Source organism: Eriocheir sinensis, chromosome 12, assembly GCF_024679095.1.
Source record: "Eriocheir sinensis breed Jianghai 21 chromosome 12, ASM2467909v1, whole genome shotgun sequence".
NCBI lineage: Eukaryota > Metazoa > Arthropoda > Malacostraca > Decapoda > Varunidae > Eriocheir > Eriocheir sinensis.
Genome location: NC_066520.1, coordinates 14,930,880 through 14,947,303, shown reverse-complemented (window position 1 = coordinate 14,947,303; position 16,424 = coordinate 14,930,880). Strand labels below are relative to the sequence as shown.

General features: G+C 38.0%; 1 protein-coding gene across 2 annotated transcripts; it reads right to left on the bottom strand.

The window, feature by feature from the left end:
- Nucleotides 1-1,528: 1,528 nt before the first annotated feature.
- On the bottom strand, nucleotides 1,529-15,321 carry LOC126997467 (stromal membrane-associated protein 1-like). 2 transcript variants are annotated; one of them, XM_050858567.1, is made up of 7 exons: nucleotides 15,133-15,320; nucleotides 12,703-12,836; nucleotides 12,131-12,352; nucleotides 11,758-11,962; nucleotides 10,598-10,998; nucleotides 10,401-10,496; nucleotides 1,529-8,406 (listed from the first exon to the last, which is right to left on the bottom strand). In XM_050858567.1, the coding sequence occupies exons 1-7, from the start codon at nucleotides 15,248-15,250 to the stop codon at nucleotides 8,155-8,157; spliced, it is 1,428 nt and encodes a 475-aa protein (XP_050714524.1). In that variant the 5' UTR covers nucleotides 15,251-15,320; the 3' UTR covers nucleotides 1,529-8,154. The 2 variants fall into 2 exon arrangements, with proteins under 2 accessions (XP_050714524.1, XP_050714525.1); XM_050858568.1 differs by lacking the exon at nucleotides 1,529-8,406 and adding an exon at nucleotides 8,461-9,191 and having other exon boundaries at nucleotides 15,133-15,321.
- Nucleotides 15,322-16,424: the final 1,103 nt, after the last annotated feature.

The following is a 16,424-nucleotide window of genomic DNA, read 5'->3' as shown; positions in this document are numbered from 1 at the left end:
CTGGGAAGAAATGCGATGTAATTTGAGTCACGTTTTCACAGTGTCAGTGCTTTCTGTAGTGGCCAATACTCGCTCCGTTACCGTTCACATGATTTCATTAACTTGCATAATGATTTGTAGACACATCTTGTGCCGCTAAACACGATAATTTTCTTGTAATATACGCGTATAAACGATGCGAGGGATATTCCTAGCGCGCGTGCACCTCGCCGCCGCCTCATCCACGTGCTGCACACGCTCTCATTAAGATCAACTACATACTTTATATTGAAACCTTTTCCTCTATTCTTATCATGCATTGGTAACTATGTGAAATATGACACACACACACACACACACACACACAACGCTCCGATAGCACAGCCGGTTAAAGCGCTGCGGTGCCAGGCTTCGCGGCGTGGCCGGGAGAGGTTCGAACCCCGCTCCGTATGAAGTACCACTGAAACTAAATATTACATATCAGCCAAAATTTTATGAGTTCGCATCAAATGTAACTTTGCATGAGTTCTGTTAAATATGAAGACCTAAAAGATAAATATTTATCCATGTGGCATTAATGCAACTGAATGAAAGTGAAAATAGTTATGACAATATCTGAACAATATTCAAGCAATTTATGTAACAAACGAACATGTTAAGCAGCACATTAATCATAATTTCAATGGATGACATAGGAAAGTGCTCTTCCTACAATCCTGAACACAAGATGTCTAATAATCTCGAAATCATTAATATGTATACTATTTTTAATCAGACAAACAATGATTAATTTCCTCTAACACATGATGCTCTGATACTACATGACGTATAAGCAACCACTAAGCCTGAGGGAAAAGTGGTAGAAAATACTGAAAAATCTAGTCAAAAAATATCACACAAAAATTCAAGGATTATGCTTTACAGTCAATGTGAAGGAAAATTCATGTTAACATGAAATGCCATTAACAGAGGGACTACACTCATGTGAATGAAAAGAGGATCACTGATTAAAAAAGTTTTGTATGTAGGCACCCAAATGTTGCAAGACTATCCTGCACACAGCTGAGTTGATTCTGAGAGATTACACTGAATGATAATAACATAAGAACATAAGAACGTAAGGAGTCTGCAAGAGACCGGTTGGCCTATACAAGGCAGCTCCTGTACACTCAACCCCACCTTACCTCACTATCCATGGCTTTATCTAACCTCTTCTTGAATGTATCTACGGTATTGGCACCCACAACATGGCCCCCAAGCCTGTTCCATTCGTCCACCACTATTGGTGAGCCAATTCTTGCCTGTGTCTTTGTTGAATCTGAATTTGTCTAAATTAAAACCATTGCTACGCATCCTACCTGCCTCTTTTACTATCAAAATCTTATTAACATCCCCTTTATTAAAGCCCTTCATCCATTTATAGACTTCAATCAAGTCTCCTCGCAACCTTCGCCTTTCTACCAAGTGTAGATTTAACTGCTTCTTTAGTAGAGGTCAAACATCACAAGTGATATTGGTGGCATTTCAAGTAAGGTAAAAAATAGATAAATTACTGAGTCAACCTTTAGTGATATCATAGTAATATCAACACGTTATTTTATGATGGAAATTTCAATTCTACAATTTATAAGGCAATCATGGAACCACAGTTCTCTTTAAATAAAAGAATAATACATCACATTACTTTTTTATATTTTAAATTATGTCTTTTTACTACATACACACAGAAATAACATGAAAAAAATTAGGAAGTTCTGTCAGGTTATTTAGAAGAGGAAACAATTTGGTAATGACATACTATGTAAATCAACTATTTTTTCCAAATTTTTGTTTGATCTATAACCTAATATAAACAAGGTGATATTTGCTGTGCTAGGATTTTGTCTATTGCTGGCAAATCATTGTTTATCGTTAGATTCTAGATTGTATTATGTCAATAAATTAGTAATTAAATATTCTGAAAGAAACCTAGGGAGTTTATGCTTATGAGAATATGTTCACTGGGTACTGACAAGGATATGGATTTTACATGAGTATCTTTTATTCCATACCAAGTAGTATTTAGTGCAACTTACACTGATATGTGAGAATACTAGTAAATGTCTTTGATGGAGTATGACACAGTTCAACTAATGCCAACCCCAAGGCCAAGGGCCATATTTGTTATTTTACTGTCTTGAGACATTTGAACATCAATATGGTTTCCGCTGACTAGTGTGTTTTCCAAGTATCTTGTACTGATAACAAATGTATGCAGTGGATAGATTATGTGTTGCTGTGCTAGGGATAACACATGTAGGTTGAGGAGTGTGACACGCATGAAATTATAGTGAAATATCAGAAACGACGAAAACTTTTGTGTACAAAATAAGTGCATGCTGAGGGTCTAAATTACTTGCAAGATTCATCATCCTCAAATATCAATTATGTACAAAGTAACTGGCTTTCTCAGTCACACATAATCAGCACCTTAAATTGCACACAAACACACAGCACAAGTGGGACACACTTCCTGAGGGCTCAGCAGCACCTTGGATTATGTAAATCATAAATCAAATTGAGCCTTCCTCAACCATGTGTTATCGCTTGCACATAATTAACTGTTATTGCTGAATAACTGATGGATACATACAAATAATTTTTCCTACAAGTAAAAATGTTGATAACATTCTAACTGTCATGAGCAAATAAGAGCACACACAAAATGCCAAACTGTGTCAAGTGACTCATCAGTAATCACACAATCTTTTCTATAAACATAAATAAAATTGTTTGACAATGTTAATAGCTGGCTAGCTTACATGAATACTGGGCAACAATAGATGAAAAAAGGACAGAGAAAATAGTATATATATATATATATATATATATATATATATATATATATATATATATATATATATATATATATATATATATATATATATATATATATATATATATATATATACAGGGCTTACATAACCCGTGACTGAGACTTCAGGTGAAATATGAACAAAAATAGCTTAGGATGCACAGGAATAACTGTGTCTGCGTCTTGGTGATGCGTTTTTTCTCCAAAATAGCTAGTTAAACCAGGCCCCTCTTGCCTACCTTCGCCCTATTTCACCAATCCACTTATCCACCCTCATATAACTCAGGATAAATCCATACCTAAACCACAGGCTATTGAATTGATTTCTGCTCCATCATCAATGACACATCAAAGCCAATTGATATTGCTCTCAAAATTATATACGAGTTTGGGCCTCTCAAGTTTTAGCTTGGGACCCCCACACAAAGTGCCTAGGCATTTAGGATCCCTAGGGAAAAATGGAAAAATCCTAGTGAAGCCGTGTGTGTATATATATATATATATATATATATATATATATATATATATATATATATATATATATATATATATATATATATATATATATATATATATATATATATATATATATATAAGGTTAACACTAAAAATATTTTTTTAATTGTGAAGCTTAGAATCTCCAGTAGTATAGAGCAGCTAGGAAAAATAAATGGGTAAAAATATGTATAACAAAGATTTATGACACCATGATATACATTACAAGTGATGACAATAGAAGCAAAGGTAATCAATCAACCTACATAAGGGTGATTAAGAATTCATATGCGGGTGCCCACCTCAGACACATGAACACAGAAAGCAGCAGCAATGCAATTCATGCTTCCCTAAGAAGGTAGCCACAAAAAATGGTGCAAATTGCCCAATGGAGATATCAGGACTTCCTACAGGTTGATCTGCGAGCAGGGTTGTACGTACTGCTACTCTGTATGTCTTTAACATTCTCTCTGAAGAAGACACTTGTTGAAACTTTTGAGGATATAGTACACATGCTTCAGCCTGAGTTTCCCTACTACTTTTTCCATCTATCTGTCTACCTATCTATATACCACAAAGTTTTCTTGTGTGGGGCACCTTGTAATATAGGAGAAAGTGTCTGGGGAAGGGGTTCTACTCTTCAAATATTGTCCCCTTTTATTCTTCTCTAACAACACAAGTACTAAATACTGACACATTATTCAAATCCTCTTTATCCTAGAAGAAAAAAAAGAAAAAAAATTATAATGATAATCATCATCATCATCATGACCCAGTTTTTAACAATAGCAGAGTGGGAAATTTATGACAGTATTCTGAACAAAAAATGGTTGAAAGGTACTCCAGCCCAAACTTGAACCTCTTGCATCAGGAGTTTATGTCTGCCATAATCACTTTGTAACAGCATAGGCATCTATTCCTAATAATAATATAAATAATAAAAATAATAATAAGATAATGATAATAATAATAATAATAATAATAATAATAATAATAATAATAGATAAGAATAGGTATCAGTTGCATGATGGGGAAACAAAGAAGGTTATGTGACCATTTTGACAAGTACTAAGATAAAAACAGTTGACAGGTGGCCCACTTCAACATCTGTAGCATAGGAACTATGCCCCTTCTGTATCTTTTTATGATATACACAGGAACTAAGATGTGCATTCTTACTCTAAATAGCTCATGGGCATAATAATAATTAGCATGTAGAATTTAAGGGTATTATGCCTGTATTATGTACTGTGCCTCCACTATGGCTTTCCACTCTCTTAATTAAGCGGGTCAAGCTCACATGAAGATGAGAGAGCGAAAGGCATGTTCATCACCTCCTGACCAACAAGCTTGAGCTACTGCCACTGCAGCTCCATTTTGATGGAAAGCAAGGTCACAATTACTCAACTTTTCTGAATATATTTAATCTGCTAAGTGAATGACAATCACCACCACGTATTGTTTTAGCCCGAAGACATGGGACTTAAAATATGTATCAATATTTTTGCCAGCTACAATAGATTTTTCAAAGGGATTAGGGTAGAGAAAATATAATCCCACATGGGCAGGCAACAGCTGCTGTATAAATAAAAGAAGAAATGCCAAACAGACTAGTGGTGCTGAAACAAAGCTTTTCATACCGCAGCATTTTTTTTGCTTCAGGATGCTGATACTGATGTCCTTTGAATCAGGTAACCTCAAATGAAAAGAATATATAAACTGAACTACTCATATGTCCATACATTTACACTAAATGATATAATTTTATTTGAACTGAGTAACATGTCATAACATTCTATGGTAAACAATTAATGACATTTTTTTATCACATGTAAAAGAAGTCACTTGATTCATCATGAAATTAATGCTGCTGATTTTTCAGTTATGGTATGAACAGACTTTTTGCATTTTTTTGTTGTTGTTGCTCTTTAAATAATTAATATCATTAACTTATCTATCAAAGCATGCTTCACTGGATGGATTGAGCACAGCCTTTATTTACTGTGAACAATACAAACAAAGGGGCAAAGATGGTGCAACCTTTTTAAAAAGAGATTAAGAAAAAAAATCAGTTCTGTAAATTTTTCCTCATATTGATGTTTTTAAAACCAAAATCCCAAACAAACTGTTCATTGAATCCAAATGTTTGGTTTATTGCTATTACATTATTACACTGGTGTCAAAGGTGTTTACTGCTAATTTATGATGCAAAGTCACAGCACATACATACTCCTAAGTGAAAAGCATGAAACATAATATACATATAAAAGATGAACACATAATGCATATACTAGAATTACTTATACTGTGGAATGATATGGCCAACCAATGTATCATACTCAACTACACTATATTATGTACATACAGATTGACCATAGATTTTCCATTACAAGTGAGGCCTGGGCTGTGCCAGAAAATGTAATTCCATGAACACAAGACTGAGCTAACCCATAAAACATTTTGTAAAAAGACAAACTAATGCTTAGTACTCAAAGCATTAACTGTTGTCTGCTGTAACATATCATTAGAGCTCTCAGAGACTGCAGGTGGAGGGGCAGGATGAGAACGAGATGTAACGATGACTTCAAGAAATCTGGATATTGTTGTAGGAGTCAAAGTGGGATAAGTGTTTGAGAAAAAGTTACTTTAGATTTGAAGATTGTGGATGTATTAATGTGGCAAAGAAATTAGAGCAAAAAAATCTCAATATAGAGAAGAAACCACAAGTAAAAGATTTTTGATGGAGTCTGAGGACATGAAGAATTCCATATGAATGTCAGACTGGAAAATGTCAGTTAAGGATCAGCAAAAATCTGTGCTGCATTGGGAGCAGCATGTCTATTAGTATATATCCAGACAATGAGTGCATCAAACCATGCAAGTTCTGTTTAATGAAATTTTCAACACACTAGTTGCAAAGAACTTGTGACTTAAGTCTCTAACTAAATTTTAACTGGAGAAATAAAAAAGTTGTGTCCATGCATTTTGGCTGTCTTAATTGTAAATGTGTACAACAAACTGCTGTGGATTATTTCACCTTCTGAACCTTTTCACCATTTGAGCAGTGATCCAGAATTTTGATATAATGACACATTTCGCAAGCCTGACCAATGGTCAGCACAACAAACACAGTGTCCTATCAAGGTGGTAGTGCTGAAGACTAAGCAAAAAGATAATGTAACAGAAAAACCTGCAATATATTACAAACATTAAATGCATGAACAAATATTGGCTAGCTGAAATGTTGCACAAGTAGTGCACTTCTATGTATGCCTCCACTTCAACAAAATTCCACATACAGAAGAAGCACAGATTTGTTGAAATATCATGTGTAAATTTCTCTCTATTGGCAGTAGGAACAGCCAGCAATCACCAGAAAATCAATGGCCAACCTGAGTATACACATAATTCTGAAGTGTTGCCGTCAGTAAGGGTGTGCCACGAGAACATTTGAGATATTTTCAGTGAATTCTGACCTGTGGTAAGACACCCAAGACTATCTATAGCTTTGGCTTCCTAGAGGTGCTTCACAATTAACACTTAAGTGTCATTAACATGGTCATCATAACAAAGAAAAATTTAATGATCTGTGTACATCATTCCTCAAGGCAACAATGTCTATGTGCAAAATTTATAAACTTCTAACCACAAATAATTTACATTCAAACTTTGATATAATGCATAATGCACACACATATATTTAACTTACACTTTTATGCTCAGTAGGTGTTTTCTTTAGAGCCCACAAGTGTAAGTGAAGACTACAGTTCAAGATCACCTTTTCTCTGCCAAGGCATTTTATGCTCTCAGGATAGGATAAAACTGTTTTTCCAGTAATTTCTTATGGAATCCTTAATAGTTGTTTTGTGGAAAAAAAAATTCAGTAAGTTATATGAGAAAAGCATTGCACAACATGACTTACACTAAAATTAGGAAACCTAGACCATGGAAAATTTGAATGATAATAACCAAAATTGAAAACCACTATATTCTGCATACAACAGATGCATAAGTATGGTGTGTGTGTGTGTGTGTGTGTGTGTGTGTGTGTGTGTGTGTGTGTGTGTGTGTGTGTGTGTGTGTCAGTACATGTGTTTTATGGTGTTTGCACATTCAAGTGCAATGATATTTCTTTATGTACTTCAACAGTTTCTTGGTCAGCTTCTTGCACTGTCTTACTTTTCAAGTGTGCCTGGCTGGGATAATACATGTAGAGAAAAACCACCACACTGAACATAACCACATATGTTCCACAACAACTTGCACTCCTACTAAGGTCACTGGAAAAAAACTGTGACTGAAGAACTTGAAGTGTAGAGTATCACCAGCACACTCAGGCCTGGCGCTCCACAGCAAATACATATTTACAATCTCCAAAAACAAAAAAGCTTTTATTCTTTTAAATGTATTAAAACACTTCAAACACCAGTCAACATATTTTCAACACACAAATATACTCTTCTTACATGTAACAGTATAACTGTATCAATAAATGATTGCAAAATACTACATGAAAATTTTAGACATTAATCACATTTTTAGTGTTCCCTGGCACCAACTGGAGAAACTTTCCCACAACACAGCCCCCTACAGCAGGCCTTGGTGGGCCTGCTTGGTTCTGTGGAGAGCATGATGATATAGGTGAGAAATAAGCAACACAATAATTAAAGTAGAAGTGGTAGTTGCAGGAATAGAAGACTGGAGTTCTGTAAGTTTAATATCAGGGATGAGGCAGGGCACTCACCTGGTTCAACCTACAGTGGGTGGGCTGAAGCACCAAGGGAGTGTCAGGTGGCAGCACAGGGTTCTCCTAAGTCACACCCTAGTTATTGCCATAATTTGGTGGCCAAAGTGGTGGTGCCACCAGCACCAGCACTGCCACTGCTGGTTGCTGCTGCAAATCCTCCTGTTGATACGGTGCTAGACATGGCAGTTCCTGCCATTGATGCTGTAGGCATACCCCCAGGCATGCTCATGCCTCCCATCATGCCAGGGGAAGGTCCAACAAAGCCAGGATGAGGCTGACCCATGACACCTGACTGCCCAGTCATGCTGAGATTTGCTAACTGGGACTGCATCTGTTGAACATTATTATAATTACTGTAACAAGAAAATGAACAGAGTACCTTCTGCATGTTACATATTCAATCGCCATAAATGTCCACAGGTTCCCTGAGTATCTAACTAGATTCTATTGCCCCGTCTATATAATTTATTGTATAATATGATGGACATATATACTTTTGAATGAGTTAACTGAGAGAGCATCAACATGTTCAGGTAATTTATTCCTGTCACTTAATAAACAATGAGCAAAATTTATTCTTTGCTTGTGTTTCGTTGCACCTCTCCTTAACCCACAGAGCACCAACGACGTATGACATGTCGCAAACTTTTGTAACACTAAGGATCAACGACGGATGAGATCCATCGCGTATTCCAGACCCAATATTTCCTGTCATACAGGTGCAATCTGCTTAATATTCATAAGCCTGCTTCCTCACCATATTAGCCAATTAATCACAAGTATGCATCTTGCTACTAAGCTGCGCGTGTCACCAAGGCAGCGTGATGTACTGTGATTATGGCGAGCACCTCCACTCATGCCAGCCATGTCTCACCGCGCTCCCTCACGCTGCCTTCTTAGCCTTCCTGAAATTGTTCAGCTCGCTCTTGAGTCAGATGAGTAGTGACACTGTAGAGGACTCATCAGGGAATGAATATAAACTGGGGGAAGACGAGGTGGTTGAGACGGAAAGTGATGAAGGGATACCGCTTCTCCCTGTAGGTGTGCGTCGTCGCCATGTTGAGGAGTGTGTTGGGCAGTCTACTCACGCTTCATTATCCTTCCCTCCTTCACCTACTGGTGTTGAGGCCCAGGATGTGGATAAAGACAAGGATAGTGGTAATTTGGATGACCCAATAGGGTTTTTATTTCCACAAGGGAGGACACCAACAAATGTTGAGGAGGAGGAGGAGGAGAAGGAGGAGGAAGAAAGTTTATCACCTCGTCCTGATCTCCCTTCTCCACCCCCACCAGAACCTTCCCCAGTGAAATGCACTGCTAGAATATTTTATGGTAAAAGAAAGGGAGAATCATCTGCTACAAGTATGATGAGTGAGTGTGAGTGTGAGTGAAAATGAGCATCATTCCCCACATCACCCTGCACCGAAAATCAGTCGAGCGTGTGGTCTCTCACCCATGCAGCTCCTCCCCCCAGGCTGGCATGTCATGTGACCTGCTGCCCCACGCCACACCACTCCTCACCTCCTCCTGCCACACACCGAACTTTTGTGTTCTATCACTACATGTTTCATGAATGATTACAATGAACGTGTGGCACAGCCTCAGCTCTAGCCACGTGGGAAGTTTGAACTCGCGGTCTAGCCCAGAACCCACCACCCCTCTGAACCCCTATTTGGCATCGATGAGTACTTTTTTGGTTTCCTTGTTTGTTTTAGTCATGTTTAATGTCCATTTCTGCAAAAATAAATGAATAAATAAATAGAATAAAATAAAATAAATCTGGCCAGTCTTTTAGGTGGTCAACAATATACTTTTACTGTGGTGCTCTGTGGGTTAAACAGCAGTCTTGAATATCCTCTAAGGTTTGTGGTAGAATATCTAAAAAACAGTTTGCTGATTTAGGTTTTCTAAACTTCGATTAATTATGTAGTCAAGGACAGAAGTGAAGACAGATTTCAGAACAGATCAGTCGGCTGGCAAAAACCTAGCAACTAACAGATGGGGAAGACACCTTCTACATTTCATTCAACCCCATAAATGCGTCATACATGTGTGTGTGTGTGTGTGTGTGTGTGTGTGTATATATATATATATATATATATATATATATATATATATATATATATATATATATATATATATATATATATATATATATATATATATATATATATATATATATATATATATATATATATATATATACTCGTCAATCAGCCAAGAAGTGATTATGCAAGGTGGAAGGGGTAAATTATTTTGCCAAGTTAGTGATGAAGCCTCTTGTACCATAGCATAATTTATTGCCATAATGGGAAAAAGACCAACCTGTGCAAATGGATTAGCTGCAGACAGCTGAACAGCCTGCGGTACTCCATTGGGGAAGAACGGGTTGGGAACACCACTTCCAACTGGCATGCCAGGCTGCAAAAGGAAGAAGTATGTTTAGACAAAAAAAATATCAAAATATTTGACTTATCTTCCAAAAATTACTTTGTACTTTATACATCTCATGTAAGACACACCTGAGGTATAAACATCATGTTCTGCTGCTGAGCCTGAGGCACTACTCCACCATTTTGCATTCCTGGTGGTGGTTGCCCTAAGGATTGAGTTGGAATGGTGGTAGGAGCACCAGTGGGGGCCATATATACACCACTAGGGACTCCGAATATGCCAGGGGCAGGCTGAGGCTGAGAAGGACTTTGGCCATAAAGTGCTAAAATTGAATCTTTGGTTAACTTGTCTTGGCCAGCCCCACTCTCTGGCAGCTTTTGATTGAAAAAGTTTTCTTCTTCTGTCTTTGTGGAATCAGCTGGTGCTGATGTAGAACTGGAAGCTGAAGTAGTTGTCTGGCTAACAGGAGCAGCAAGAAACTCTCCAAAAGGATCTGACGAATCCGATGTTGCAGTGATACTGGATGTTTCTGAAATGAAGTTGCCCATAATATATATTTTACCAAACATTTCTTAACTGAGGAAATTGAGCAAACGTCAAACAATGAAAACAGCCTTATCAAATTATGTTCTAAATGGAGTAAGGTAGGAGTTGAAAACAGGCATAAGTCACTGAGTGGATTGGACACTGTGCAAGATGCCAACAATAAAAAATATAGGGTAGAGGTATGGGGGCAAGCAGCTTAGAGAATAATGCAAGAGGAATTGAGGGTTATCTTAATTTCCTGGTTTGTCTCTGTTGATAGACATACGATAGTTTTGGTCGACCATGGGACACGCCTGCAACACACAAAAACTTCAAAAGTGCTTTCTCACATTGATTTAAATGGGAGGTGCTCTACATTTTGTAGATAGTGTAAATAGGATATATAATATCTTTGTTTGGAATGACAGCATGACTTGCACACACAAATGTACCAACACAAACATACAAAATTATCCAGTTGCATTTTACACGGTTACATAGCTAACAACAAACACTGGTGAGGCACAGGATTAGATTATGGTACTATGTCCTATTTCTGAGTGGAGACCAGAATTCTATGAACAAATCCTCAACTACGGGTACTTCTGTAGTACATAAAGACATTGAAGCATAGTAGGTGCTACTTCCTGATGCCTCAAAGTGATTACATACAGAGCTTAATGTTCTCTTAAGTACAAAATACTAATCTGTCACAAATATGAAGCACCCAGTTTTCATAGATGACTGACTATAGCACACTCACCTAATCCCAATAAGTCTTGTGTCGCACTGGAGACTGTCGTTGCTGTACTAGTATTAACGGTGGATGTGGCATTCTTGTTGGCTGTACTGGGGGAAGGAGAAGAACTCTTGCTGCCAGGAGCCTTGGGCAGGGGTTTGGGGGAGGCACTGGTTCCCCGACTGCTGGGACTATTCACTAGCGCAGGCAATTCTACTGTCCCACTAGTCTGTATGAAAAAAGGGGGATTTTTGTAAGTAGATGATAAAACTGAGGCAAATTAATAACTGAGCCTGATGATACCTGGTCCAAGTCCTGCAGCATGTAAAGGTTGATACAGAGTGGAAGGAAATATGTTTCATGCCTCTCATGCTCACATCCCTTTTTCCTCACTCACCTTTTCCCTCTTTTTCTTTCTTAGTTGTTTTTCAAGCTCAAGATCCCAAGTAGGGTTAGGCATAGGAGGCTGCACCCACTCCCTTGCGATGTACTTTTTAGCTTCATATTTTGCTCGCACGAATTGCTCAAGCGCAGAGTCCATCTGGGGCCGACGAAAACTGTCAGGAATATTTGCCTCGTAGACTGCACGAGCTCTACTGTTACCCATCTGCTGGATACACTGTGAGAGGAAACCTATATTAGCACCACAATAAATTATGCACTCCATCTGAAAATATCTTATGGTTGTTAGGCTTTAAGGAATTCAGGGAAACCTTGCTATATACTGCTGTTCATATATTGCTTATTCCAAGCAGCATCTAAGAAAAGCCACTATCAAATAATATACCATCAATATATTATGACATTCAAGAAACATTTCTATAATATCAACTGGAACAAAACGTGATTCAGAGACCTACATTTTATAAGCAAGAAGCCAATCAGTATTTCCTTGTGTCTATTAACTAAAATTAGTTCAATCTAGCTAGAAATTGCATATATCTAGGAGAATAGGTGTAAAAAACATACAGCAACTTGTTGAGGCGTCCAAGTGTCCAAGTTGACACTCTTCACCCTGGAGATATGAACACCCAAGTTCCGGTGGATCCCAGCACATCTGATGCAAAGGAAGATACCAAGATTCCATGATGCCCATCTGGGACCTGGGAAACAAAGAGGCTGGCATTGGTCATGGCTCTTTTCAGTGACTCAATATTGTGGAGAAATATAATGTTACTAATTGCATGTAAATCTCATGGGTAACATTTGAAATAGCATAAAATATAATGCTAGGCTATAATGGATATTACTGTAGTGCAGCTGACTTGCCTGATGGGCAAGCCTCCCTTAACTCACTCAGTGAATGGGGTACCTCTTTGGCCGACTGTTAAGGAGTGGCTCTCCCGTCTCGTTGGTCGCGGGTTCGATCCCCAGCGCCAGCAAAACCTTTCCTTGTCTGGATTAATTTCTCGTGTGTTTCGTTACACGCGGTGGACGCGTTGGAGTGTGGTAAAGAGAAAATTCTGACATTTCACTGGTGGCAAGGTGGTGTGCATCCTCTCCCGTGATTCTGTTGTGTCTCCCCGAAGGGGTAACAGGTACAGTGATGGCCCATGCTCTCCGAAGAGTTCATAGAAAATGGAAAATCTCAACACTCAGAAATTAATCTAAATAGGAATCAGGAGCCGTGTAGTGCAGCTGACTTGCCTGATGGGCAAGTCTCCCATACCGCACTCTGTGAATGGGGTACCTCTTTGGCTGACTGGTTAAGGAGTGGCTCTCCCGTCTCACTGGTCACAGGTTCAATCCCCTGCGCCGGCAAAACCTTTCCTTGTCTGGATTAATTTCTCATGTGTTTCGTTATGTGCGGTGATCATGTTGGAGCATAGAATAGAGTAAATTCAGGTGTTTCATTACCCATGTGACTTAAATGCAATAAATTATTAAATAACAAATGAGTAACAAACACCATGGTGCAGATTGTTCACCCATCTTGACCCCCAGAATGGACTCTGTGACCCAGAGATATACTTGTTTAATTTACAAAACTACACCTTTATCTAATAATGACCTTTCGCTACAAAACCGCCAAGAAGAGTAACATATAGCCAAGAAAAAGAGTAAGCTATCACCATATCTCCTCTAGCTGTTTCACCATATCTCCTCTACCTGTTTTATAGCATTAACAAATATCTCCACATGAAAAGTATAAAATCTTACACAGACATGAAAAGATGGTGCCTCTGAAATAGATGGTTCATCTCTAAATAATAGCCAAAGTTACTATCCATTAGACTAAGGTGGCGGGTTTGTTAGTAGTTTAAGTGAATGCGGCATGACTGCACAGGCTATGGTGGTCCGCTCCGCCCTAGTGGAGTAAGTGTGATTCTGGATATTTACCCACTTCATTAGCTGGTAAAATCTTTGATGACAGTAATTTGCAACAGAAATGGTTGCCTGAGCAATAAATTACACATGAAAATGGATCAGGAAAATAGCATCAACTACCATTGACACAGTGGTGATTGTAGTAAACGAAAAATGCTAAAAACAATCTCAGTAATATATACAAATTATGTCCTGCCCATTAGGAGGGAACACAGAAACAGTGGGATTCCCAAGATACGGGGATTTCCCTCACTAGCTCACATTTCTTCCCTTTTTCAGCTTCTTTCTACTAATGTCCTAACATCTACATGAGTGATCACGACTAACTTTCCTGATAGACTTGTCAGAGGCTGAGCTCTTGTCAAATATTTAGAAACTAGTCTCAAGTATGTAGAAACCGTCATGTGTTTAAAGGGTACTGTCAAATATGCAGTTGTTGTATATTTATGTTACTCTCAATAGTAAGAAGATACTGTATACTATTCTAGGCATTGAGATTATTTAGATTATTTAGAGGCTCCTATAAAATGATAAGACTGTCAAATTTGATATGTTGAAACCCATGTGTTTAGAAAATACTGTCAAATATGCAGAATCTCACATTTATTTAAAATTTACAACCAAAAATACTACTACTGCCAACTATTTACAACGTTATGGTCTTATTAAAAAACTGCTGTCAAATATTAAGAGACAAGTCAAATGATAAGACTGCCAAATAATTAAAAGGAACCGTCAAATATGCAGAACCCCACATTTATTCAGAAGTTACTGCCAAAAATACTGAAACCACTGCCCACTACAGCGCTACGGTCTGATTTAAATACCACTGTCAAATAATTAGACAAGTCAAATGATAAGCCTGTCAAATGATACGACTGCCAAATATTTAAAAGCAACCGTCAAATATGCAGAACCCCACATTTATTCAGTAGTTACTGCCAAAAATACAGAAGCCACTGCCCACTAGTTACACCGCTACGGCCTGATTTAAATACTGCTGTCAAATATTTAGAGGCGCCTGTCAACTCGAGCGCCGCCCCCCGCCCAGCTGATCGCCCGCCCCGTTACTTTTGGCGTCGCAGTCCACGCAGTACTTGTTGTCCTCGTCCTTCAGCAGGTCGGACAGGATGCTCTGACACTTCTCCTGGACCAGCTTGTTCCTCTCCCTCTCTGACAAGGTGGACATAGTGGCGACCCGCAGCCAGCACCAATATGGCCGATCATAGGCGCCGTGACCACCGCCCTCGCCTGGGATCCAATGCTTTGCTGCTCTGGGAGGATTTACATAGATTTACATAGATGTTCAGACCTACGGGCGGGGAAGTAAAAAAAATAAATAAGAATAAAAACTTGGCTAGGTACTGTCTTTAATTAACCCGTCCGCTGCGATTGATACGGATTTGGCTTTCACATAATTATTATACTCTCAGGTCTTTCTCTCCCTCTGTGGTGGATATATAGTGGAGTATTTCCCATGTGCATGGTATTGGTATGCTGGATATCCCGGCCCTCCCAAGGTGCCTTACTTTTTTTTTCATTGATTTGTAGCAGCCACTTTTTGTTCCATCCTTGTAGCTTGGTGCAATATATATGATGTCTTCTGCATGGTAAGAAATCCGTAGTGAAGTGTATTTATATTATTCAGATGGTGTTTCCACTTTAGTTAATGTTAAGCTGAAGGAGGTGTTGGTCGAGCTTGGTATTTCAGATTTTTTTTTTCTTATTTCACCGTTTGCAAGGGGAAAAATGTGACCTCATGCTGCTTGATGACCGCATATGGTACTTGAAAACGCTGTAGTCGTTTCGTCACAATTATCACTACCAGTCAAGGATATCGTGTATTATATGTGTCAGGCTCAATTAATTAGGTAGGTCTCGTTGCTTCTAAAATATTTGACAATCTCATCATTAGACAGTAGCTCACCCTCTATCAAGTCCACCAGGAAATTAAGTTGGCCGTGTTCAGGCATGCAGATGTTGGGAAATTAGTGGAAGGAATAAAATAAAATAAAGGATAATTAAGATTTATATATATATATATATATATATATATATATATATATATATATATATATATATATATATATATATATATATATATATATATATATATATATATATATATATATATATATATATATTCTGCAAGGGAAAATGTGAACTATCCGCTCCTTTTGATGACTGCACTTGAAAACACTGCACATGTGGTCAAACTTAATTACTATATAATTATCACTAGTCAAGGATATCACGCGTAGGCTATTATGTGAGCTATATTAACCGCTCTACGGTAGTTATAGCTTAATTTAAATAATTAATGTCAAGCATCGCACGACACTAGCTGCTGTGCGTGGTTATAC

What these genes read in the sequence shown, in the direction of transcription:
- LOC126997467 (XM_050858567.1), bottom strand. Translation starts at nt 15,250, where the DNA reads ATGTCCACCTTGTCAGAGAGGGAGAGGAACAAGCTGGTCCAGGAGAAG. An exon ending in GAAAGAAAAAGAGGGAAAAG is followed by an intron (nt 11,963 to 12,130) that starts GTGAGTGAGGAA and finishes TTTTTCATACAG; the next exon opens with ACTAGTGGGACAGTAGAATT. An exon ending in ACATGATGTTTATACCTCAG is followed by an intron (nt 10,497 to 10,597) that starts GTGTGTCTTACA and finishes TTCCTTTTGCAG; the next exon opens with CCTGGCATGCCAGTTGGAAG.